Below are 25,170 nucleotides of genomic sequence, written 5' to 3' on the forward strand. Positions count from 1 at the left end.
TGCCAAGTTTTTGCCCATTCACTTAACCTCTTTATATTGCTCTATAGACTCTGTGTCACCATTTGACACCTATTTTTGTGTCATTGGCAATAGTACATTCACTTCCCTCACAGGTCATTAATATATATTCTAAGTAATTGTGGCCCCAGCACTGAACCCTGAGGCACTCCACTAGTTACAAGTTGCAATCCTGAAATGGGCCCCTTATCCCAACTCTGTCTTCTATTAGTTAGCCAATCCTCCATCCATGCTAATATATGACCCCCAACACCATGGGCCCTTATTTTAAGTAGTCTTATGTGCGGTACCTTATCAAACGCCTTTTGGAAACCCAAATGTATTACATCTACTGGTTCCCCTTTATCTATCCTGCTTGTTAACTCTTCAAAGGATTCAAATAAATTTGTCAGGCATGATTTCCCCTTCATGAAGCCATGCTGACTCTGCTTGCTTATGTTATGTATGACATACCCTATTATGATTACTGTATAATTCTTGACCCTTATTTCTCTCACCAATTGCTCTGAGACTTCCTGCGTGATCTGGGTGATTTAATGTCAGATTTCAGTTAGTTTTTCAATGTTGATCTCTCCTGAAATGGAGGCTGTCCAATTTTGTTTCATACCTGAGTATACTCTGTGGTACATGAGCTTGTGGTTGTGCATGTGAATGATATTGTTGCAAACTCCATTCAGGATGTCCCGGGAATGAGATATCAGCATGAGGATCCTGGAAAATCGTTTCAGTTCTCCAATAGCAGTTAACTTATTCTAAGTCTTATTAAATCTTCGCTGCCCACTCTAAATGGAAAAAGTTTGGGGTATCTGTTGGACGAGTTGTTTGCCAAGTTACTGGGCTTGTCAGTGCCACCCATTCATTGTCACTGCCATGCATTCAGCTGTCTTGACCCTAAGCTCTGGAATTCTCTCCCTGGACATCTGTGTGTCTCCACTGTTCTGTCCTCTTTTATGATGCTCCTAAAAACCTAACTCTTTGATCCAGGTTTTGGTTATCATCTTTGATTTCTCAATTATGGCTTGGAGTCAAAAAATGTCAATTTTTTAATAAAAAAATTAATATTGCTCCTGTGAACGACCCTAGTAGGTTTTACTTTGTTAAATGTGCTATGTAAATACAAGTTAATTCAGCACGCTTGCTTCCCAAATACTTGGTACGTTTTGATGCAATTCTTCAATGTGAAATACATTTGAGACATGGTGCTATCTAAATGCATGTTTGTGAGGGTAAAATGATTTTCTCCACTTTTATCTTAAAACTCATGGCAGCGTAACCCAGGAAGTATGTCATCTGTCCTGTCAAGAGTGAGTAGTACTTCATTTGCCTATTACATGCCCATTACTACTTTTAAGAGGACATTGTAAGTAACTGAACAATTAGAGGCATAAGGTGGAGGTAGTTTTTCAAAAATGTATTTGTCGGTTTATTTCCATTGCTTTGGCAACTGGTTAGAGTTCAGAAGGAGGGAATGCTAAAGGATAGTGATGAAGATTTAGACCCAAAAATTACATGAATTAACTGATATTTGTCACTATTTAAAAGAGGATAATGTGTGAAAGAGTATTCAATGTGTAATGCGGCATGGTCTGACATTGGCATTATTAAACCATTTACAAGCTGGAGGTAGGAGGATGAAACTATACAGCATGCTATCAACAAGGATCACTCACTCCGATAAATTTTGTTCTATTTTCCCAAGCAAACTTTCTTCCATTTAATACTTCCATGGTCAGCATTCCCAAGACTTGAATACAGTTCCTATGTCTCCACTGCCCCATTCATGTGCCTTAATTCCATCCCAAGAAGGGATCCACCTGCTATTGTGTTTGCGGTTTCTCACTCTCCCATTGTGCTTACAGCCTCGATTGGTTATTGCCCTTTTTGATCGTCATGAGACAAAAGATGACTTTGAATGCAGTGTGGAATGTGATCCTTGGTGTGCTGCAGACATATATCTAGACATGGATTTTAACGTAATCAAAATTCTAGAGTTTTGCTCGACTTGTCCTTGAAAGCCAAGGAGAAATTTTAGAACTTTTAGGCTACTTCTGGTTGTTTTGATGCCTCCCTTAGGAGATTGAGGGGGTTGGGCAGAGGCCATGGCACGACAGATTGTGAAACAAATAAACTTGACAAGTCAAATGGCCTTTCCTCAGTCCATGGTTTGGCTCATGTTTGTTTTTGTTTAGCTCAAACTTTATCGCAGTCATTTTTCTATTTGCATTACTGAAGTGTGCATTTGTGGGGGAGAGCATTCATTATCCTAAAACTTTTTTTCCGGCATCTCGGTTATGTCGCAACTTTGTGCTGTAGAGGCATAACTATGTGATTGCATTCTTTCTCAGTGACCCTTTGAAAGGCCCCTTTTTTTGTTCACTCTGGCATATTTGTTGTAGCAGGAAGTATTAACTCTTGAGGAGAGGGAAAGAAATTGGAGTTTTTTTTATGAAAATGTAACTGAATAGCATTTGTTTTAGATGGCTGGTAAATTTAAACATTCATCATATACCACAAGGAATCAAGTGTTACCAAATGCAAATTTGTGTGAAGACCTAGGACTGCAGAACCTCTGCAAAATAAAGCAGCTAATTTTGTTGCTTTTTAAAGAGAAATGTCCATTACTTAGCTTGCAACATTACCATGTCAATGCTTCTATCATCAGTTGCTGAGAATGAGGAGGGCAAGTGATCATGTTATCCCCGTTCCATGATTTTCGATCATAGTCACTCTCTGTGATGGCGTGGACTGTGGCCCCAGTACCCACCACTCTGGTTGATATGCTCATTATACAATGTGGCATATATAGACTGTATAAGTGTATAACATTCATAGTGAAACCCTGTTGCTACGAGCAACCCTGAACCCACATTGGCAGCCCCTTTATTCATGTGAGCATAGACAGTGAATACCAGCAGTTTAATGAATGGCAGAGGGCACCACAGCTGAGGGCACATACTTTCCACTGAGAGTCACTGGATGGCAGTCAGGCTAAACGATCGCCCAGAATTCACACATGTCATTTCCGACTTGGGAAATGTCTTTTTTGATTCATCCATGTAATGTGAGCGCCGCTGTCAAGGCCAGCATTTATTGTCCATCCCTAATTGCACTTGCAAGGGTGGTGGTGAGCTGCCGTCTTAAACCGCTGCAGTCCATGTGCTGTTAGGGACAGAGTTTAAGATTTTGGCCCAGCGACAGTGAAGAATCGGTGATATAGTTCCAAGTCAGATGGTGGTGTTCCCATGTATCTGATTCCCCTGTCCTTTTGGGTGGTGGAGGTTGCAGGTTTGGAAGGTGCTGTTGAAGGAGCCTTGGAGAGTTGCTGCAATGCAGCTTGTTGATAGCACACACTGCTGCTACTGTATGCTCTGCTCCCTAACTACTGACCCCATCCCTCTCCCTGGCAACAGTTTGAAATTAAGCCAGTCTGTCGCTACTTTGGTGTCACATTTGATCCTGAGATGAGCTCCTGACCTCACATGCATGCCATCTCTAAGCCCACGTTTTTCCTCCTCCTCCACTGGATTTCACCCCATCACCTTTCATCTGCTGCTGAAACTTTCATTCGTGCTTTTGTTACCGCTAGACTTACATTCCTATCTGGTCGCCTACATTCTACCCTCCATAAACTTGAGGTCATTCAAAACTCTGCCTGTGTCTTAAGTCGCAGCAAGTCCCATACCCCCATCATTCCTGTGCTCGCTGATCTTCATTGTCTTCTGGTCAATCAGCATCTTGATTTTGAAGTTCCCATCCTTGTTTTCAAATCTCTCCATGGCTTTGACCCTCCCTATCTCTAGTCTCCTCCAAACCAACAACCTTCCACAATATCTGTGCTCCTCTAATTCTGGCCTCTTGTGTATTGTCAATTTTAATTTCTTCACTATTGGTGGCTGTGCCTTCAGTTGCCTAGGCCCCCAGCTCTCGCGTTCCTTCCCTGCACCTCCCCATCTCTCTACCTTGCTTTCCTCATTTGTGATACTTACAACCTATCTCTTTGACCAAGGTTTTGTCATCTGACCTAATAACTCCTTAACGTGGCTCAACGTCATATTTTGTTTTATAATGCTCCTGTGAAGCGCCTTGGGACATTTCATTATGTTAAAGACACTATCGTCTTTAACATAATGAAATGTCCCAAGGCGCTTCACAGGAGCGTTATAAAACAAAATATGACGTTGTTAAGATAGTGGCTGGGGTGCCGATAAAGCAGGCTGCTTTGCCCTGGATGGTATTGAGTTTCTTGGAGCTGTACTCATCCAGTCAAGTGAAGAGCATTCCATGGCAGTCCTGACATGAGCCTTGTCAATGGTGTACAGGCTTTGGGGAGTCAGGAGGTGAGTTACTTGCTGCAGGATTCTCAGCCTCTGACCTGCTCTTGTAGCCACAGTATTTATATGGCTAGTCTAATGCCATAAATGTCAAGGGAAGGTGATTAGAATTCTCTCTTGTTGTAGATGGTCATTGTCTGGTGCTAGTGGGGTGGGTATGTTATTTGAGATAAAAGCAAAATACTGTGGTTGCTTGAAATCTGAAACAAAAACACAAAATGCTGGAAAAAAAATCAGGTCTAGCAGCATCTGTGGAGAGAGAAACAGAGTTAATGTTTCGAGTCTGTATGACCCTTCAGAGCATTTTCTGTTTTTGTGTATGTTATTTAACCAAAAGCTAAATGTTGTCCAAGCCTTGCAGGCATGGATTGCTTCACTATCTGAGAAATTGTGCAATCTTCAGCAAATAACTCCACTCTGACCTAGTGTTGGAGGGAAGGTCATTAAAGCAGCTCAAGATGGTTGGACCTAGGACATGGCCCTGAGGAACTCCTGCAGTGATGTTCTGGGACTGAGACAATTGGCCTCCAAAATTGCAACCATTTTCCTTGTGCTAGATTTGACCCCAACCAGTGGAGAGTTTTCCCACAATTCTCATTGACTTCAATTTTCCTATTGACTTGATGCCACGTATGGTCAAATGCTGCCTTGATGTCAAGGGCAGTTATACTCACTTCACTTCTGAAATTCAGCCCCTTTGTCCATGTTTGGACCAAAACTGTGATGAGGTCTGCAGTCGAGTGATCCTCACAAAATCCAAACTGAGCAGGTTATTGCTGTGCAAGTGCCGCTTGATAGCTCTGCCGATGGCACCTTCCATCACTTTGCTGAAGATTGAGTGGATTGATGGGGTGGTAATTGGGCTGTGTTGGATTTGTCCTGCTTTTTGTGGGCAGGACATTCCTGGGCAATTTTCCACAATGTTGGGTGGATACTATTGTTGCAGCTGTATTGGAATAGGGCTATGGAGGCAGTTAGTTTTGGGGCAAAAGTCTTCAGTGCTACAGCCAGAAAGTTGTCAAGACCCAAAGCCTTTGCTGTATCCAGTGTATTAACATTTCTCTCCCAACTGAATGTGATATAGGAATTCAGGGTAATGTTATGTTCAAAGCTCAATTGTACCTCATGTTACTGATATAGTAATGTGAAACCAAATGCAATGTAAACTTATCATTTACAGCCGTCGTTCCCCCCCCCCCCGCAGACAGCTTTGTTAACTAGGCTCTCCTGTGTTTGTATTCACAGGTTCCCTCTGTATCCAAGAGGAGGAGAAAGGTTTCAGTTTGAATATGGAGTTTATTTACTAAACAAAAATATCGCACAGGTAGGTCTATGATGGTGCTGAGGCAGGTATAGGTTAGACATTAGGATTTGTTAGGTGTCGTGGAATTTTTCTTCCATTGTCTTTTGAAAGTATCGTAGAACACAGCAGTTTGCACATACTGCTTAATAGCTGAAAGATTTTCATGTACCTGGTATATGGCACTACCTTAGTGGTTCCTTGTGGTTGTGCATCGTGGCTCAGCTAAGGAGCAGATAGCAATCATTGAGCTACTCTATGCATGGCTGTTATTCAACACAGACTTAAATGTTTTGCTGCTTATTCAAGCTGTTTCGGCTTACTGTTTTTAATGACTAGAGTGTGAATAATTTGCATGGTAGTTGTGAACTGTTTGTCTCCTGAGGCCATTTTGATGCACCTCTCTCTTTTTGCATCAAATAGTATTTTACCCTCACTTAAGATTTGGTTTGCAGTTTTGTTCCTCAATAGAGATAAATAGATGTGGAGTTTGTGATGCTCTGAATTCAATTTTGAGTCTGTCACAGTGAAATAATGTTAGTTTAAATCAAGATTGGTGGGTGAAAATTTTCACTATCGGGAATGGGAAATATTCCTTCACTTGGAAAGTGTTCAGAAATTGGAGATGGCTCTTCCAAAGTTGATTGGACAGATAGTAAAACTCCTCGAAAATGACCAACACTGCTCTTACTCCACCCTTCGCACATTCTCCACTAATGTGACTGCTGTTTCTTTCAGCAACATAGTTAAGTATATTTGAGGATGACCATCTGACTCCTCTTGGATCATTCTTCCAGTAAGATCCTCCAGCTCCCCTTGCTAACTCCCACCGCCCCCCACTCCACCCCAAATCACTGCACCTAATTGTCAAGTTATTCAAATATTTGACTGCATTACCCCATCTGAAAGTTTATTCCATATATTGGCATGTGTGTTTGTGGTGTTGTTCCTGCTAAATTGTATGTGTAGCTATGGAGCAATATGAGAGGTACCATGCAAACAGCTCGCAAGTTGGTCATGTGTGACTGTGCAAAAATTTTAGAGGCACCACGCATTGAAATAAATGCACAACAAAGAAAAGTTAAAAGGAACATTGGTCTGCGTGTGTGCATATTTACATTTGCTTGTGTGTATGAAGGCTTCATAACATCGGTCCTTAATTTGCCTTTTTTTCGTTTGAAGCTATGTCTCTTTGTCCTATCCTCCTGCTTTAATTTTAAATAATTTTTCTGATTTATCTCCATCTTGGGAAAACTAATCTTCATTCAGTGGCACTGCTGCAATAGAGAGCACGTTACATGGGGAATTGTGGGTTTGAGTGTGCATCTTACATTACATTTTAAAAATAGTGCAGCTGAAATATGAAGACCCAGTGGTACTGTGGGCAAGAACAAGGATGCCTCACCTTTCATTCTAGGTATGGTCCTTAAAACGCAAGAAACGCTGTCTAATTGTGCTCATGATTCTTAATTCCCTGAATCACAAAAGCAATGCCAGATAAACTTCGACTTCTGTGTTGCTGTCTCACTGATGGACAAACCTTGACTTGATGTCAATTTGTTAGCATGACACAGATTTGTATTTCTCCCTGACCCCACTCCTTATGAGTTTTGAAGAAACAGTAGCAAAGAGGTATTATGCCAAGAGGTTGATCTGCCACAGGACAACGTATGGGACAGTGTGGAAGTAATTTCATTAGCATGTTTCAATTCTAAAGGCAGTATGTCATCTGCAAGACTCATTAAATGGAATTAAATCTGAAATAAATTTGGCTAGATCAGCACACTGAGATATACATGCTCCTTCTGTGAATGTGCTCCTGTCAATGCCTTTGATCTAAAATCAAATGTTAATTATCATTTAACATTGCTGTTTTCAGTCAGCTCTTCTTTCAAAAAATATACATACCATGCTAGTAAGTGCTAAAGAGAAAATATCCTGAGCTATTATGGGCTCAGGAACCCATATCTAATTCATGTTGAAGCACCCCAAATTTAATGATACGGTATTTAGGAATAGGCCTAAATTTAGGAATAGGCCATTCAGCTGCTCGAGCTGACCTGTCATTCTATTACGTCATGGCTTATCTGTGTCTTAACTCCATCTACCACCTTGGCCAATAAGCCTTAATGCTCTCGACTGACATGACTTGCAATCTCAACTTTGAAATTTTCAATTGATCCTTCTAGCATCAAGAGCTTTTTTGGGGAAGAGAGATCTGGGATTTCCACCACCCTTAGTGTGAAGATATGCTTCCTGACATCACCCCTGAATGGCCTAGCTCTATTTTAAGGTTAAGCCTCCTGTCCTGGACTTCTACCCACCCCCGCCCCCTCCCAAAAAAAACACAGGAATTGCTTACAAACTCTCACAATAGGGTTCAAAAATTTAGTGAAATCAGCAAAAATGTTCAGGTCATTCTTTGTGAAAGATATTTCAATTTCATTTTATTTTCCTTATTCATTCACGGTATTTGGGCCATTTATTTCCCATTCCTAATTGCCCCTGAGAAAGTGGTGGTGAGCCGCCGCCTTGAACTGCTGCAGTCTGTCGTAATGGTTTTAGTACACCTGAGTAGCTTGCTCGGACATTTGAGGGTGGTTTCGCGACTAATGTATTGGGGGCTTGGAGTCACATATAGACCAAGCTGGGTAAGGATGACAAGTTTCCTTCCTGAAAGGGCATTCGTGAACCAGTTAGGTTTTACAATAATCTGGTAGTTTCATGCTCACCATTATTGCTACTACCTTCTTAAATTCAGGTTTATTTAATTAACTGAATTAAATTCCCCAACTGCTGTGGTGGGATGTGAGCTCATGTCCCTGGATCATTAGCCCAGGCCTTTGGATTGCTAGCTCTGTAACATAATCAATATGCTATCATACCCTAACTACATCAGTGAATTGTCAGCATAATTAATCCTTGAAACATCTCTCTTTAGTTATTCCCAGCAAAGGTATTTTAATTTTATTGATAGATTCCCCCCACCAAGTATGTGATCATTCATTTTCCTGATCTTTGCATCAAATATGTGCAGTGATGGAGTAATCTTGCAGATTTCCATTCCATTTATCTAGTGTCAGCTGCAACTCAGTTTCTCTGTCAGTCAGAAGGTCATGGGCTCAAATCTCACTCCAGAGACTTGAGTGTATATTCTAGGCTGACACTTCTGTGCAATCCTGAGGGAACACTGCAGTGGTTGGAAGGGCAGTACTGAGTGAGGGCTACACTGTCAGAGATCCTGAGACTTGGGTGGATGTAAATAATCCCATTGCACTATTTTGAAGAGGAGCGTGGAAGGTTGCCACAGTCCCCTGATCAGTGATTACCCCTCAGCTGTCATGACTAACTCAAATTATCTGCTCACTATCACAGTGCTTTTAGTGGGAGCTTACTGTACTCAAATTGGCTGTTGCATTTCCTACATTAGAATAGTTACTGCATATCAAAGTTACTTCATTGGCTTGAAAAGGCTTTGGGGCATCATGAAATTATGAAAAGCACAAGTCTTTCTTGAATTAATAATGTCTGTGGAAAATGAAAAATCTCTCAAAGTGCAGCACTATTTATGTTGGAATTGAAATACATCGGAGCAGAGTGCGGACACTCTGTATCCAAATGTACTATGTCTGACTTTGGACTGCTTGATATTGAAACCAGTTGCATGAAATGGAAAGTTTTCCACACGAAAAGTTAACTTGTAGTTGTATAGTGCCTTTAACATAATGTCTCAAGGCGCTTTCCAGAAATGTTATCAAATACAATTTGACACAGAGCTACATAGAGTTATTTGTACAGGTGACTAAGATTGATCGAAGAGTTAGGATTTCAACAGTGTCTAAAAGAAGAGGGAGTGCAGGGGCTGAGAAATAGACAGCTGAAAGCACAGTTGCCACTGGTGGAGCAATGACCAAGAGGCCAGAATTAGAGAAGTGGGAAGATCTGAATGTTGCAGGGCTGGAGGAGTTTATAGAGATGGGGAGGGGGTGAGCCCATGGGGGAATTTGAAAGCAAGGATGAGAAAATTTAAAATGGATATGGTGCAAACAGGGGTGATGGGTGAAAGGAGATAGGTGCAAATAAGATATTAATTACACTATTGATGCCCCCACCCTGATATTGTCAGTATTCACACAAAATGTGACCAAGTTGATCAAAGAACAAAGAAAAAGTACAGCACAGGAACAGACCCTTTGGCCCTCCAAGCCTGCGCCAATCATATTGCCCGTCAACTAAATAATTTTGCACTTCCGGGGTCCGTATCCCTCTATTCCCATCCTATTCATGGATTTGTAAAGCTGCCTTTTAAACACCAATATTGTACCTGCTTCCACCACCTCCTCTGGCAGCGAATTCCAGACACTCACTACCCTCTGCCTAAAAAAACTGGCCCCACACATCTCCTCTATAGTTTTCTCCTCTCACCTTAAATCTATGTCCCCTAGTAATTGACTCTTCCATCCTGGGAAAAAGCTGCTGACTATCTACTCTGTCCATGCCACTCATAGTTTTGTAAACTTCTATCAAGTCGCCCCTCAATCTCTGTCGCTCTAGTGAGAACAATCCGAGTTTCTCCAACCTCTCCTCATAACTAATAACCTCCAGACCAGGCAGCATCCCGGTAAACCTCCTCTGCACCCTCTCCAATGCCTCCATATCCTTCTGGTAATGTGGTGACCAGAATTGCACGCAATATTCCAAGTGTGGCCTAACCAAGGTTCTATACAGCTGCAGCATGACTTCCCAGCTTTTATACTCAATACCCCTGCCAATGAAGGCAAGCATGCCATATGCCTTCCTGACTACCTTATCCACCTGCGTTGCCACTTTCAGTGACCTATGGACCTGTACACCCAGATCCCTCTGCCCGTCGATGCACTTAAGGGTTCTGCCATTTACTGTATAATTCCTGCAATCAGACAATATCTTCTAGCTATCTGCTATATCTGGTAATAGCATCATTGTTCATTGACACTTTTATGGTACTAAGGTTAAATTCCATGACATTAAAGTTTTATGTGACGACCAAATGTGTTTTTTATCCTCTCCCACCTCCCCACTTCCAGCTGTTGAGTCGAGAGGCTCCAACCATACTCTGGTACCTAGTCCAAAGTGGCCACTCTGCATGTGAGAGTCACTGTGCTGACCATGGGTATGATTTTCAAGTGGCCATGAGCAAGGGTGTCACAGTCGAAGCTAATCTTGCTGTTTATCACTGGATAACAAGAACTCTGGCTTTTTTTTTCTGCCTCCTTCCAAATATTGAAGCTGGTTGTAATAGGAGCATGGGAACAGAAATATGTCATTTAACCCCTCAATTCACCCTCAATCTGTTCCACAATTCAGTGAGATCATGGCTGATCTGTGACTTAATTCCTCATGTCTGCCTTTGCCTCATATCCCTTAATATCTTTGGAATACAGAAACCTATCAATCTCCAATCTAACATTAACAAGTGACCTAGCATTTAACTGTTTGTGGAAGTGTTTTCCAAACTATGACTTCCCTTTGTGTAGAAGTGCTTCCTAACTTCACTGTTGAAAGTCCCAGTTTAATTTTTAAGCTATGTCCCTGAGTCGAAGATTCCCTAACTGCACTGAAAATAGTTTCTCTCTATCTACCTGATCCATTCTCCTTAATATCTTTAAAGCTAGTGCTTTTAAGACTGCCTTGGCCAGTGTCAGATAACTTGGGGAGTGGGGATCAAACCTACATCTTTCAGCCACACCAGGTGGCGTCTTTATCTCAACAGCCATTACAAAGCTCTATACTTGTACAATAAAAATGAAGTTAATGGATGATTACAATATGTGGAAGATTTCACCGCTTAGAAAGATAAAAGTAAAACTATGTGCCCTCTTGGGATATTTTGACAGATGAATATGCACAGCTGAATATATGTGCCGGCAAGTATTTGTTGAGTATGTCAGTTCGTTGATGAATTACTCAAGCTTGCCTGAGAATGATTATACATTGATCATTCTTCAGTACACTGCAATGTGCAATCAACAGAAGTAGCCTCTGTTTGTGTGTATGACTGTTATCAATGAAATCTAGTTTTACTATAAATACAGATGTATTTCCCTCCCCTGTCAAGTCCCCCATTACCCAGGAACATTGTCTACAAAAAACATTGCAAATTGAAAGTGCACGTGTCACCTAAAGACATATTTATTTCCACTGTCTAAAAGGATTTTGGAGCATGAAAGTTTTTACTTTTTAAAAAAAATTACCAACATATTTATACAGATTTCTATCAAATCTCATCCCTCTTGTACCGTAACGCTCTTATCTTAGCATCCAAGTGCAATTTAAATACACAAACTGTTGTTACCTCTGTTACCTACCTGTCAGATTATTCCAAGCATTTATCACTGCATGAAGAAGTTCTTTCTATGTCTATTTTTAAATTTCCGACTAAAGTTTTTCCTACTTTCCTGACTGGTATTGAAATAATACTCTTGGTTAACTATTCCATTTACTATTTTACATATCATAGTGACTGCCCTGCATACCTTTTCTTTATAGGAGTTCACATCTTAATCTTTCTTCATAGTTCATGCCCTTTATAGTTCATCAGGATCATTCTTCTTGAAACAGTGGAGGGAGCAAAAGGAGTGTAGAGCAGTGATTGGCGACCTTAAAGGAAACAAGTGTAGCACACATGAACAGAAGGGACTTGTTGGATCTCTGAATTAACAGCAGCTACCGTACCTAGGTTTTCCAGATCTTGGGGTGGGAGGGGTGGGGTTGGGGGGGGGGATTATCGTATGAAAGTCAATAATGTATTGCAGTAATGCGAGGTACAGCTATGAAACCAGTAGAGATTTCACTTCTTGTATATTTTGCATATCATTAGGGCCTGAGTTATTTCCTGGCCTGGAAAGGAAACTAACTAATTAGAGCAAATTTAGATGTGGCGACATTCCAGCTTAGCCCCTCCAGTCCATAATGGAATTCTTGTTCCATAACATAGAATGGAGCAGTCATCTTTTAAGTGGTTCCAAAGTATTTGGATATTGCTTTCATCTTAGTGTTAGTTATGAAAATGAATACTTTGGTTAACATTGTGAGACTTGGCTGTATTATTAACTGCAGGAGGGTTGAGGGGTGTTGCATTGCGAAAGATCATTTTTTGCATTCTGTATATTACAATTAACCTGAGAACTTGTGGCACACTTTGCATTGTCTCTGTCTTATTACATAGAATTTACAACACAGAAACAGATCATTTGGCTCAGTCGGTATGTGCCTGTGCTTATGCTACACATGAGCCTCTTTCAACCTCTTTGTCTAATGCTACTTACTTTACATGTATTTACCCAGCTTCCTCTTAAATGTCTCTACGCTACTGTGGTAGCAAGTTCCACATTCTTGCCACTCTATGAATAAAGAACTAAGATCAGAGTTGAAAGAGAAATTATGATAATTTAGTCCTTTTAAGAGCGTAAATCCATGTTGACATATCAACAATTTTCAGTTCCGTGGCCCTGATCACCGCCACTTCACCATGGACGTCCAATCCCTCTACACTACCTTCCCCCACCAGGGAGAACAGAGGCCTGAACAACCTCATCCACCTCTCGCCTGGACCTGGAAAAAATTTATCAATTTTGCATCCAATTTCCACCTATCACTTTCACATGGTCCATCTCCGACACTTCCCTTCCCTTGCTTGACCTCTCTGTCTCCATTTCTGGTAATTGACTGTCCACCAATATTCATTACAAGCCCACCGACTCCCACAGCTACCTCGATTGCAGCTCCTCACATCCTGCTCCCTGTAAAGACTCCATCCCATTCTGTCAGTTCCTTCTCCATCGCATCTGTTGCGATGATGCCACTTTCTAAAATGGCGTTTCTGACACATCTTCCTACTTCCTTAACTGAGGTGTCCACCCACTGTGGTTGACAGGGCCCTCAACTGTGTCCGACCCATCTCTCGTGCCTCTGCTCTCACACCTTTCTGTCCCTCCCAGACCCATGATATGGTCCCCATTGTCCTCACTTTTCATCCTACTAGGCTCCGAATTCAAAGGATCATCCTCTGCCATTTCCACCAATTCCAGCACGATGCCACCACCAAACACATCTTCCCCTCATCCCCCACCCACCACCCCCCCATCAGAATTCTGTAGGTTCCGTTCCCTCCGGAACATTCTGGTCCAATCCTCCAACACCCCAACACCTCCTCCCCTTCCCACGGCACCTTCCTATGCAATCACAGAAAGTGCAACACCTGCCCCTTTACCTCCTCCCTCCTCACTATCCAAGGGCCCAAACACTCCTTTCAGGTGAAACAGCGCTTTACTTGCATCTCCTTCAATTTGGTCTACTGCATTCTCTGATCCCAATGCAATCTCCTCTACATTGGGGAGATCAAACGCAGACTGGATGACCACTTTGCCATTTCAACACACCATCCTGCTCTCATGCCCACATGTCTGTCCTTGGCCTGCTGCAATGTTCACTTGAAGCCCAATGCAAACTGAAGGAACAGCACCTCATCTTCCAATCAGGTACTTTACGGCCTTCCGGACTTAACATTGAGGTCAACAGCTTTAGACCATGAACTCTCTCCTCTATCTTCACCTCTTTTTTAATACCCTTTTTAAAAAATTTCTTTTTATCTTTCTCTACTATTTTTATTCATTCATTTTTAAATCCCTTTTTATTCCTTTATCTGAACTTTTTCCCCAACCACCACCCCCATCCCCAAAAAGACCATCTATTACTTGTTCCATGCTGTTCTTTCTTTGTTATGCTATTACACATTCTGCTTTCTTACCTTTATGCCACTATCAGCACCTTCTTTAACCCTTACACTCACTTTGTCTTGTGTCCATGACATCTTTGTCAGTCTCTCCTTAGCCCCCACCAATCCCTGCCCTTCTATCTAGCTTCAGCTGCACCACCCCCCTTAAACTTATAAACTGCATCATATTTCTACTTCTCTTTAGCTCTGGAGAAGAGTCATACAGGCTCAAAATGTTAACTCTATTTCCCACTCCACAGATGCTGTCAGACCTGCTGATTTTTTTTCTTAAATTTTCTCTTTTTATATGACATCTCTCTGCATCAGTTTGATCTGTTTAGAAGCACTTTTTAATGTAAATGGTCATTCCTGTCTGTACCAGAATTGTATTTTCATAGGTCCTGGTTTCAGGACGCAAAGAACCGCCTGAGAACTTTGTTAAAGTTGGGTCCACAGTGGACTAAGTTAACATTGAAAAAACAGAATTACCTGGAAAAACTCAGCAGGTCTGGCAGCATCTTGGCTTCAAAACAGTTGAGCGTTGGATTACCTTGCAAATCACAAGCTACAGTAACACTTGGCTAGCGATATGCATACCTAAAACTGCTTCACAGGGATGTGCTGGTAGTACTAGCCCAAAGTCTACCATCCAGCTAGAGACACAACACCCCTCACTGCTTTCACTAAAATCTGTTGGTGTTACCTGCTATTCAGAATGCCTATATAAAGAATATGTTTATGATTTCACGGTAATGAGTATTTTAAGTATTCCCACAATGTATCTGATTCTAGCATTGAATTGTTGGTGGTCCCAAAATAAACTTCGCTCCGCTCCTCTCCTCTTCATAACCCAAAGCACACTACCCATGGAACAAAAGAGACTTGACAGATTCAGATAAAACTAGAAAATGCATTGGTGAAAGGCCTGGAATGACATCTTGCTTTTCCTCTACTCTTTCCCCATATGTTTTTAAATCAATGAATGAAATGCTTATGAAGAGCAGTGAATGTCCCTTCTCTTTCTTTGGCCGAGTAAAGCATTCAACCATAGCTAGACCATTAATTCTGTTTCACAACTTGGTCATGATGTTCATCTGAATAAATGCAGGCAGATGTGGAAAGCAACTTTTATAATCACCTGTCATTTTCCCTATTGCATTTTTATTTTTAAATAAATAAATCTTAATTTTGACTATTTGCATTCTCCAATGCATGGTGTGCTCAAGAAATTAAAAGCACAAGTGTTGACAAAATCTCTTTCAGCACCTAGTACACGTTTGAAAGGTATTCGTTCATGTGGCTGCATCATCATTCCTCCTTAAACTAAGGTTATACTTCACGATGTTTTTATGGTTGAAAACATCCACCTGCATGATGCATTTAATACGTTGATATTTTTGTATATATTTTGAGTTTCGTTTTAATTTCCCATATGGCACCGTCTAGACCTGATAAAAGTGTGCTATTAATTTCATGGTCTGTCTGTCTGCCATTATTTATCTTAATTTTCTTTAAACGTCACAATCAAAAAATGAACGACTTTCTACTACAAGAAATTATTTACACAGTTCATAGTTTTTTCTTTCCTCCCTCCCCCCTCCAGGTTACATTAAAACAAATTGAACCAAGAGCTGTTGCATTGAGAATTATAATTAAACATTAGAAATACACAGATTGATTAGTGTTATCTTTTTAATGCACAGAAGCAGCTTTCAAATACCTTGCTATTGTTTTCTCACGTTCCTTTGAAATTCTTGTCATTGTTTATGTGACTCCTCTAACAAGCCTTGAGCATTGCTTCGATTTAATCCCAGGAGAGAAAAAAGAAACACTTACGAAATGCACGTCTTTAGTACCTCTGAGGATGAACTGGCACTTTGCAGCTAATGAAGTTCCTTTGAATTTTATCCACTGTTGCAAACTGCCACAAACATTTATAACAAAAACAAAAAACTGCGGATGCCGGAAATCCAAAACAAAAACAAATACCTGGAAAAACTCAGCAGGTCTGGCAGCATCGGCGGAGAAGAACAAAGTTGACGTTTCGAGTCCTCATGACCCTTCAACAGAACTGAGTAAAAATAGAAGAGGGGTGAAATATAAGAAATGTCAACTTTGTTGTTCTCCGCTGATGCTGCCAGACCTGCTGAGATTTTCCAGGCATTTCTGTTTTTGTTTTGCCACAAACATTTATCTGTTTTTTGCTCCATTTGATATCTTCAAATTTGATCCTTCGTTCTTCATTAAAATGAGAAAGCAGCCTTTAGCAGGCCTGATCTTGACTGGCACTCATCTTGGATCGAGGGAGGGTGCCTAAAGATGTAGTCTTTAGCTATTATTAGTTATGGTGTTTTCTAGTTTATATGAAACATCTCTCTTTTCTGGATTCAAGTCAGTGGGATCTGTCCATATGAACATGTGCTTTGCTAAAGGTGCTATGTAAATCCAAGTTGCTTCCATAGGGTAATTAGTTCATTCCATATTGGGCAAGCAGAAATTCTGTGTGTGTACTTTGATTCGGTGACTCATATTGGACATTTAACTGAGTTGTCAAAAAACATTTTTGTTCCACCAGCATTTTTGAGCTTCAGTTAACTACACTATGTATGGAAAATCATTCTCTCCTCCTGTACACCTTTCTCAATCAAAGCCAGCACAAGCACACTCGAGGTTGCTATGACAGTCAAATATAGAATAAAGCTTTCTCAATTTGTCCCAATAATGTGCTTATATTCCTACCATCAGAAGAGCAAACCCTAATTAAAGCCGTTGCACTACAGAGATTTTCCACTTACCGACTATCATCTCCCTGCTCTAAAGTGGAAATGCTGTAATGTAAACAAGGTATTTTCTTTGCTTCCAGGAGTATCAAGATTCACCAGTAGAACTGGGTTTCACCAAAGGTACCACAGCTCAAGGTAGCAAGATTAATGGTGCAGCCAGAACATAACTCATAGATGCATTATTTTTTGTTAAGGTTAATCCGTTGCAAAGAAAGCCTCAGAACTGAAAGAAAACCTGTATTTATTTGGTGCCTTTGACAACCTGAGGATATATCCCAAAGCACTATAAAGTCTATTAAATACTTTTGAGATACAGTCACTTGTAATTTAGGAAACACAGCAGCCAATTTATGCACGGTATGATCCCACAATGTGGGACAGCAAGATGACTAGATTATTTGTTTTAGTGATTTTGAGGACACTAAGTATTGACCAGGACCATAAGGAAATCTTCACTGCTCCTCTTTGAAATAGAGCCTTAGGATCTTTTTTGTTCACTGGAGTGGGCAGGCTAAGCATCCGTTTAACAACTTATCCTAAAGATGACACTTCCAACAGCGTAACACTCCCTAAGTACAGCACTGGAGTGTCAGCCTACATTTTGTGCTCAAGTCTCTGGAGTGGGATTTTCATTGAGCCATGGCTGACATGTACAATACATTTTTTTGAAGCTTTGAATTTATAACCTGAATTCTTTCAGAAGCAAGACCTGGTATTTCGATCAGTGCATATCTAGATTTATTATCAACATTTCCTTCTAAATCTCAACATATTTGCATCCATTCAACTCCTGGGAGAGGAAGACAATTGCTAGCTGTGTCTTTAAAAAGCTTGTGTTGATGCAAACACTCAATACAACATTGTTACAGAAGTGAGTGTCTTACGTCATTTAATTGGTAAATTACATCTTGACAATTTAAGGGCTTTTAATGTTCAGAACAGTTCATTTCAGTGTAACCACAGGTTAAAAATGTTGCTGTTAGTGAATATGTCAGTGAAACCCTGCCCCCCTCGATTCCATTAATTGTACCCTCCCCCACCACTTCAACCTGCCATGAGTGGATGTCCGATCATTAGCTTAGGCCTCACTTTATGGAAGAATTCCTGCCTCAAACTCTTCACTTCCCCCCTTTCCTCCTTTATGACTCTTTTTACTAGCCTCTTGACCAAGCTTCTGATCACCTCTCCTAATTTTTTCTCTTATGGCCTTGCTCGGTTTCTCTCTGTGTTTGGACCATTTCTTCAATAGGCATTGTATAAATACAAATTGCCATCATCATCGTCCTGTCAGAGTCACCATTGTCACAGCTGGTGTTCATGTCTGATGCCACCTTTGCAGAGTTGAAAAGTCTACGTTCAGGAATTTGGGCCCTTGGAGAGTCCAAAGGGATATAAGCAAGGACAGGTTTTGCGCAACAAGCTTAGCCGAAACTCTGTTTTAAGCTGTATTACAGAACCAAGTCGGCCTTATTAGCAACCAGCATAATTATTTGATCTCCTAATTACTGCACCCTCCAAAGCCACTATGTAGACATCTATCAGCCTTTGCCCTCTGAATTAATTCCTTATATGAGCCCTGCCAACTGTCTGTGGCCTATGGCACTCAGACAATGAGAAAAGTCCTCTCAAAAAGCGAAACAAGTCAAATATTCATGTTTACAACTGGCTTTACCTCCATTATTGTTCTGCACAGTGTATTACCAAGCAAATCTTTGTAGAGAGCATTAAAGTGGCTACATTAAGTAATAGTTCCAGGCAGACACTGCAATGCAATTCTGAGGAAGTGTTGCAATGGTGAAGATGCCATCTTTTGGAGGTGGTATTTAATGGAAGTCTGCATCTGCCTGTTCAGGTGGACATAGAAGATCAGATGGCACTGTTTGAAGAGGCGTTGGGAGTTTTCCTGGTGTCTGGGCCAGCAGTCCTCAACAGCCAACAGCCTCACAAAAAAGATTAATTGTTCTTCATCTCCTTTACTATTTGCAGGGCCTTGCTGTGTTCATATTAGTTTCAGTGATTGCCTGCCAAAAAGTGGTAACTATGAAACACAATTCATGAAGAACTTTGGGAGCTGTAAAGCCTTATATCAGTGTAAATTCTCTCTTCTGCATCTTAGGGATGCTAAGGGAGCTTCCATCTCAACAAACCCAGTGCTTTCTAGTGTGGTCTTGAAACCACAAACATTACCTCCCTCCGCTAGGTCATTGGGGGATTCTGATGAGTCATTCCAGCCAAAAAGAATCTCTCATTTCCACAAGGACTCACCGTTATTGTTGTCCTCATCTGGGTCAGAATTGACTTGATGAAACTTGTACTCTTATAATCAGAAGAGAAGGGTAAGGTGACACACTCCCTGGTATTATTGCCAAAACGCTCCTGTGTTTTCTCTCAGTACCCCACCACCCCACATCCAACCTGGAATGTAGCTGAGTGACAGTTTCAAAGAGTTAAGTTCCAAATATGTGGATATTTTTTGTCAGCCTTTCTAGACATTAAAAGGAAAGAAGATAGCATCATAACAATAGTAAATGTGGCTGTTTCTTACTTATTGACTTCAACTTCAAACTGTAAATGTAGCTAGTTTATAGAAGACAGTTTCTAACTTTTTATATTATAGAAGATGATTGTGATAGTTTACTTTCTGATAAATTACTTTAAAGTGCATTTTTCAGCAGTGTTTAAAATTGATCCCAGACAGCTGGCTGGAAGCCAGTAACAGCATGTACTCTTTGAAGTACTATCCACCTGGAGATGAATTTTTATTTATAACTTATGTTTGAGGTAACTTGACACAGCAGAGCTGAAAATTGTAGCAGGTGCTATCACTGAGCTGAGATCCCCATTTCGCATATTGGCTGGGCTGCAGAAGAGAAATCTGTGCAGCCTGCTTCACTTCAAGCACCAAGCATTTAATTTCTAAATCTCCTTTCATTGAGGCTACATGTCAAAGGACCATTTTTTCCCCATAGGGTGGAGGAGAAAGCGTTTGTGGCACTTAATAGCTTAATGTGCAGTATTCAATCGTCTGAACTGTGTGCCGGTTCCTTACTCCTTTTGTAATGCATAGTGGGCTTTGCTCTTCACTCAGGTGTCTCAGTTGACTTTACCCCCACCTTCTCCAACAAAGAGTATTAATTAGCCAGGGTTCCTGCTGCTGATGTCTACTCAGTGGTCCACACTGTAAAATGCATATGGACATCAGGAAGAGGACCAGAATGGATTTAGCTGTGATAATCTAACAAACCCAATCTTGCCTGTATCCAACAACTGCACATGTTGCTCTTGATGCATTTCTCTTGCCTTTGCCTGACCCAACAATGCTGAGGCCAATTGTAAACCTCTAATCTTTGCCACAGCTCTGGGCTAATTCAGCACAACATGAGGATTGAACTTGAAAGATTGCTGTTCTTTGCAGCTCAACTTGCTGTCCTTATCAGTTCAGCTACCAGAGAATCAAATTAAGTGATTTTAAGCATGTCAGACAGGAAATAGTTCAATTCCATAAATCCCCAAATCTACCCAAAACTTGAAGACTTCAATTCCTGAGATGCACTCCATCAGTTCTTTCACCTTCAGGTTTGTCTGATAGGTTTCACTGTCTTTCCTCTGGCCTTCATCATAGGTCTATCTTCATTCTGATTAATATTGTTTTGAACTTTCATTGTCATTTTCCCAAGCTCTACTATGCTATGTTCCTTCTTTCTGCAACCTAATTGTACCACCTCCCATTCTAAAACTTGCTTGACGTGACCCAAAAACTGGAGCTGTACTTAACTCCCTCAGCTTATTCTTTCTCCTATAGTATTTATAGCTTTATCGCATCTGTGCAAAGAATGAGACTGGCACTGAACTTAAGAGTGCAAATCCAGACTGACTCCAGATTTGGAGAAATGGAATGAGCCTCCCTCCTTCAGATCCATGACCTGGCTCAGGCTTTCATGACCACTTCAGAGCCAGAGTATGTGGAAACCACCTAATGCCAACACTAGTATTGTAAGTGCGCTTCATGTTTAGTATCACCTGACGTTTCCTCCTACAATAAGACCATGTGGCAGGGGGATGGGATCCCAGGAGTAGGATCAGATAGGTCAGATTCAGATCAGAAAAATGGAGGTAGAACCTCAGCTAAGGACATTGTGATAGACCTGGAGTTACAGGAGAAGCAAAGTTAGGAAGTGTCCAGCAATAGAAATTGATGGGGTTAAACTGTTTATACTTCAATGCAAGGAGTATTGCAAACAAGGTAGATGAGTTAAGAGCACGGGTAGACACATGGCAGCAGGATAACGAATGGCTAAAGAATCAATTCCAGTTGTGAGAAGGGATGATATACTAATTGGGTCAACAAACGAGGCTTAATGGATTGAGCTTAGAAATTAAAAGGGGCAGTCACACTACTGGCAATATACTACAGACCCCCAAATAATGAAAGGGAGATAGAAGAGCAAATAAGTAGGCAAATTTCTGCTTGTAAGAACAAGAGGACAATAATAGTAGGAGACTTCAACTATCCTAATATCAACTGGGATTCAAACAATATAAGGGGCACTGAGGGAGAAAAATTCATGCAGTGTGTCCAGGCAAATTTTTTCAACCAAGTAGTGACAAACTCAACGAGAGGAGATACAGTTCTAGACCTGGTCTTGGGGAACGAAGAAGGGCAAGTGGGTGAAGTGACAGTTGGTGGCCATATTGGGGACAGTGATCACAATTCAGTTAGATTTAGCATTACCATGGAAAAAGACAGAGATAAGGCAGGAGTAAAAGTCTTGAACTGAGGGAAGGCAAATTTTGCAGAAATGAGAAGGAACTTGGCTGAGGTGGACTGGACAGCACTGCTGGAGGATAAAACAGTGGAAAACCAGTGGGAAGCACTAAAAAGCTACAAGGAGAGATTGGATAGGTTGGGGTTATTTTCTTTTAGAACAAAGAAAGCTGGAAGGTGACTTGATCAAGGTCTACAAAATTATGAGAGGAATAGATAGAGTGGACAGGATAAAATTGTTTCCCTTGATGGAGAATTCTAGAACCAGGGGACTTAGATTCAGGATAAGTGGCAGAAGGTGTAGGAGGGACATGAGGAAGAACTTTTTTATGCCGAGAGTAGTGGGTGTCTGGAATTCGCTGCCCAAGTTGGTAGAGGCAGAAACTTTAAACTCTTTTTTAAAAAGTACCTGGATCTGCACCTGAAGTGCTATAAGCTGCAGGGCTATGGGCCGGGTGCAGGAAGGTGGGATTAGAAAGGGCACCTGGGTGCCCTCGGGCTGGTGTGGACAAGATGAGCCGAACGGCCTCCTATGCTGTACCTTTTCTATGGTTCTATCCTAATTGTACAAAGTAGACATGTCCCCTTCAAAAATAAGAGCGGTACTGCCAAATCTAGACCCCCCTAAGTGCCTAGAGGAATACAGGGGAAGATCAAACAGAAAAAGAAAGTGTATGATAGGCACAAAGGACTAAACACTGCAGATAGCCTTGATGCATATAAGAATGCAGGGACGAATTAAAGTAAATAAGGAAATCAAAGAGAGGGCATGAAAAAGATTAACAAGTAAAGTTAAAGATAACCCAAAGATGTTTTACCAATACCATAATGCTAAAAGGTTAGTTAAGGAAAAAGTGGGACTTATCAGAAATGAAGATGGAAACTTGTGTGCAGATGCAGAGGCTGTGGGAAGGGTTTTGAATGAGTATTTTGTCTCCGTGTTTACAAAGGAAAGGGAGGATTTAGATATAGTAGTCCAGGACGAACACTGCGAGATATTGGACGGGATAGTCATAAAGAGAGGAAGTACTCGAAGGGTTGAAATTCTTGAAAGTTGATAAGTCATCAGGGCCAGATGGATTGTTTCCGAGGCTGCTGAAGGAAGTCAGGGAGGAGATAGCAGATGCTCTGAGGATGATTTTCCAATCTTCACTAGATACAGTGAGGAGGTACCGGAGGACTGGAGAAATGCAAATGTAGTTGCATTGTTTAAAAAGGGGCCAAAGGAAATGCCAAACAATTATAGGCCAGTTAGTCTTACATCGGTGGTGAACAAATTATTGGAATCAATCCTGAGAGATCGGATTAACTGTCATGTGGAAAGGCATGGACCAGTCAGGGATGGTCAGCATGGATTTGTTAAAGGAAGATCTTACCTCACAAATTTGACTGAATGCTTTGAGGAAGTGACAAGAAGGGTTGATGAAGGTAGTGCAGTGGATGATGTGTACATGGATTTTAGCAAGGCATTTGACAAGGTCCCACACAGCAGATTGGTCAGGAAAGTAAAAGCCCATGGGATTCAGGGTAATGTGGCAAACTGGATAAAAGGTTGGCTTTGTAACAGGAATCAAAGGGTAATGGTTGATGGATGTCCTTGCGAATGGAAAGTTGTCTCAAGTGGCATTCCAATGGCTCGGTATTGGGACCCTGGCTGTTTGTGTTATATATTAACGATTTGGATGTGAACGTGAGGGGCATGATTGGGAAATTTGCAGATGACACAAAGATTGGCTGAATAGTGGATAGTGTAGAGGATAGCCATAATCTCCAAAACGAAATAGATTGGTGGAGTGGGCGGTAAAGTGGCAGATGGATTTTAACATAAAGTGTGAGGTCATACATTTAGGGAGGTCAAACAGTTACAGGGATTACACAATAAATGGGAATATACTATGAGGTGTAGATGAAATGAGAGATCGTGGCGTACAAGTACACAGATCCCTGAAGGCAGCAGTTCAAGTAGACAAGGTTGTAAAGAAGGCATGTAGAATGCTCTCCTTCATTGGCAGAGGTATAGAATATAAAAGTAAGGATATAATGTTGGAATTGTGTAAAACACTGGTGAGGCCACAACTGGAGTATTGTGTGCAGTTCTGGTCGTCACATTACAGGAAGGACGTAATAGCTCTGGAGGGACTGTAGAGGAGGTTTACAAGAATGTTGCCAGGGCTAGAAAAGTGTAGCTACGAGGAGAGATTGGATAGGTTGGGGTTATTTTCCTTAGAACAAAGAAGGCTGAGAGGTGACTTGATTAAGGTGTACAAAATTATGAGGGGAATAGATAGAGTGGACATGATAAAATTGTTTCCCTTGATGGAGAACTTACAGATGGTGGTGTTCCCACCTATCTGCTGCCCTTGTCCTTCTAGATGGTAGTGGTCGTGGGTTTAGAAGGATCCTTGGTGAATTCCTGCAGTGTATCTTGTAGATGGTTCAGTTTCTGGTCAATGGTGACCCCCTAGGATATTGATAGTAGGAGATTCAGTGATGGTAATACCATTGAATGTCAAAGGGCGATGGCTAGATTCTCTCTTGTTGGAGATGGTCATTGCCTGGCACGTATGTGGCACGAATGTTACTTGCCACTTGTCAGCCCAAGCCTGGATATTGTTGCATTTGGACATGGACTGCTTCAGTATCTGAGGAGTCATAAATGATGATGAACATTGTGCAATCATCAGCAAACATCCCCACTTCTGACGTTATGATGGAAGAAACGTCATCGGTGAAGTGGTTGAGGATGGTTGGGCTGAGGATACTACCCTGAGGAAATCCTGCGGTGATGTCCTAGAGCAGAGATGACTGACCTCCAACAGCCACAGCTATCTTCCTTTGTGTTAAGTATGACTCCAACCAGTGGAGAGCTTTCTCCCTGATTCCCATTGACTCCAGTTTTGCTAGGACTCCTTGATGCCACACTCAGTCAAATGCAGTCTTGATGTCAAGGGCAGTCACACTCACCTCACCTCTTGAGTTCAGTTCTTTTGTCCATGTTTGAACCACCTCACCATATTTGTGACCACCACACAACCCTTATGGAGACAAAGTCCTGTCTTCATATTGAGGATGCCCTCTACTGTGTTGTGTGGCACTGCCACAGTGCTAAACGGGATAGACTTCGAACAGGTCTAGCAACTCAAAACTGGGCATCCATGGGATGCTGTGGGCCATCAGCAGCAACAGAATTATATACAACCACAAACTGTAACTGCATG

The 25,170-nt window shown here is 41.3% G+C and overlaps 1 protein-coding gene across 3 annotated transcripts in view; it reads left to right on the forward strand.

Moving 5' to 3' along the window:
- The window catches only part of uvrag (UV radiation resistance associated gene), a 334,856-nt gene that overhangs the window by 274,140 nt on the left and 35,546 nt on the right, over positions 1-25,170 (forward strand). For all 3 annotated transcript variants that reach the window (XM_041198896.1, XM_041198894.1, XM_041198893.1), the window contains one exon: positions 5,595-5,673. In XM_041198896.1, the coding sequence (XP_041054830.1) occupies positions 5,595-5,673 (79 nt within the window). The remainder of the gene's footprint in view (positions 1-5,594; positions 5,674-25,170) is intronic.

Source organism: Carcharodon carcharias, chromosome 11 (assembly GCF_017639515.1).
Source record: "Carcharodon carcharias isolate sCarCar2 chromosome 11, sCarCar2.pri, whole genome shotgun sequence".
NCBI lineage: Eukaryota > Metazoa > Chordata > Chondrichthyes > Lamniformes > Lamnidae > Carcharodon > Carcharodon carcharias.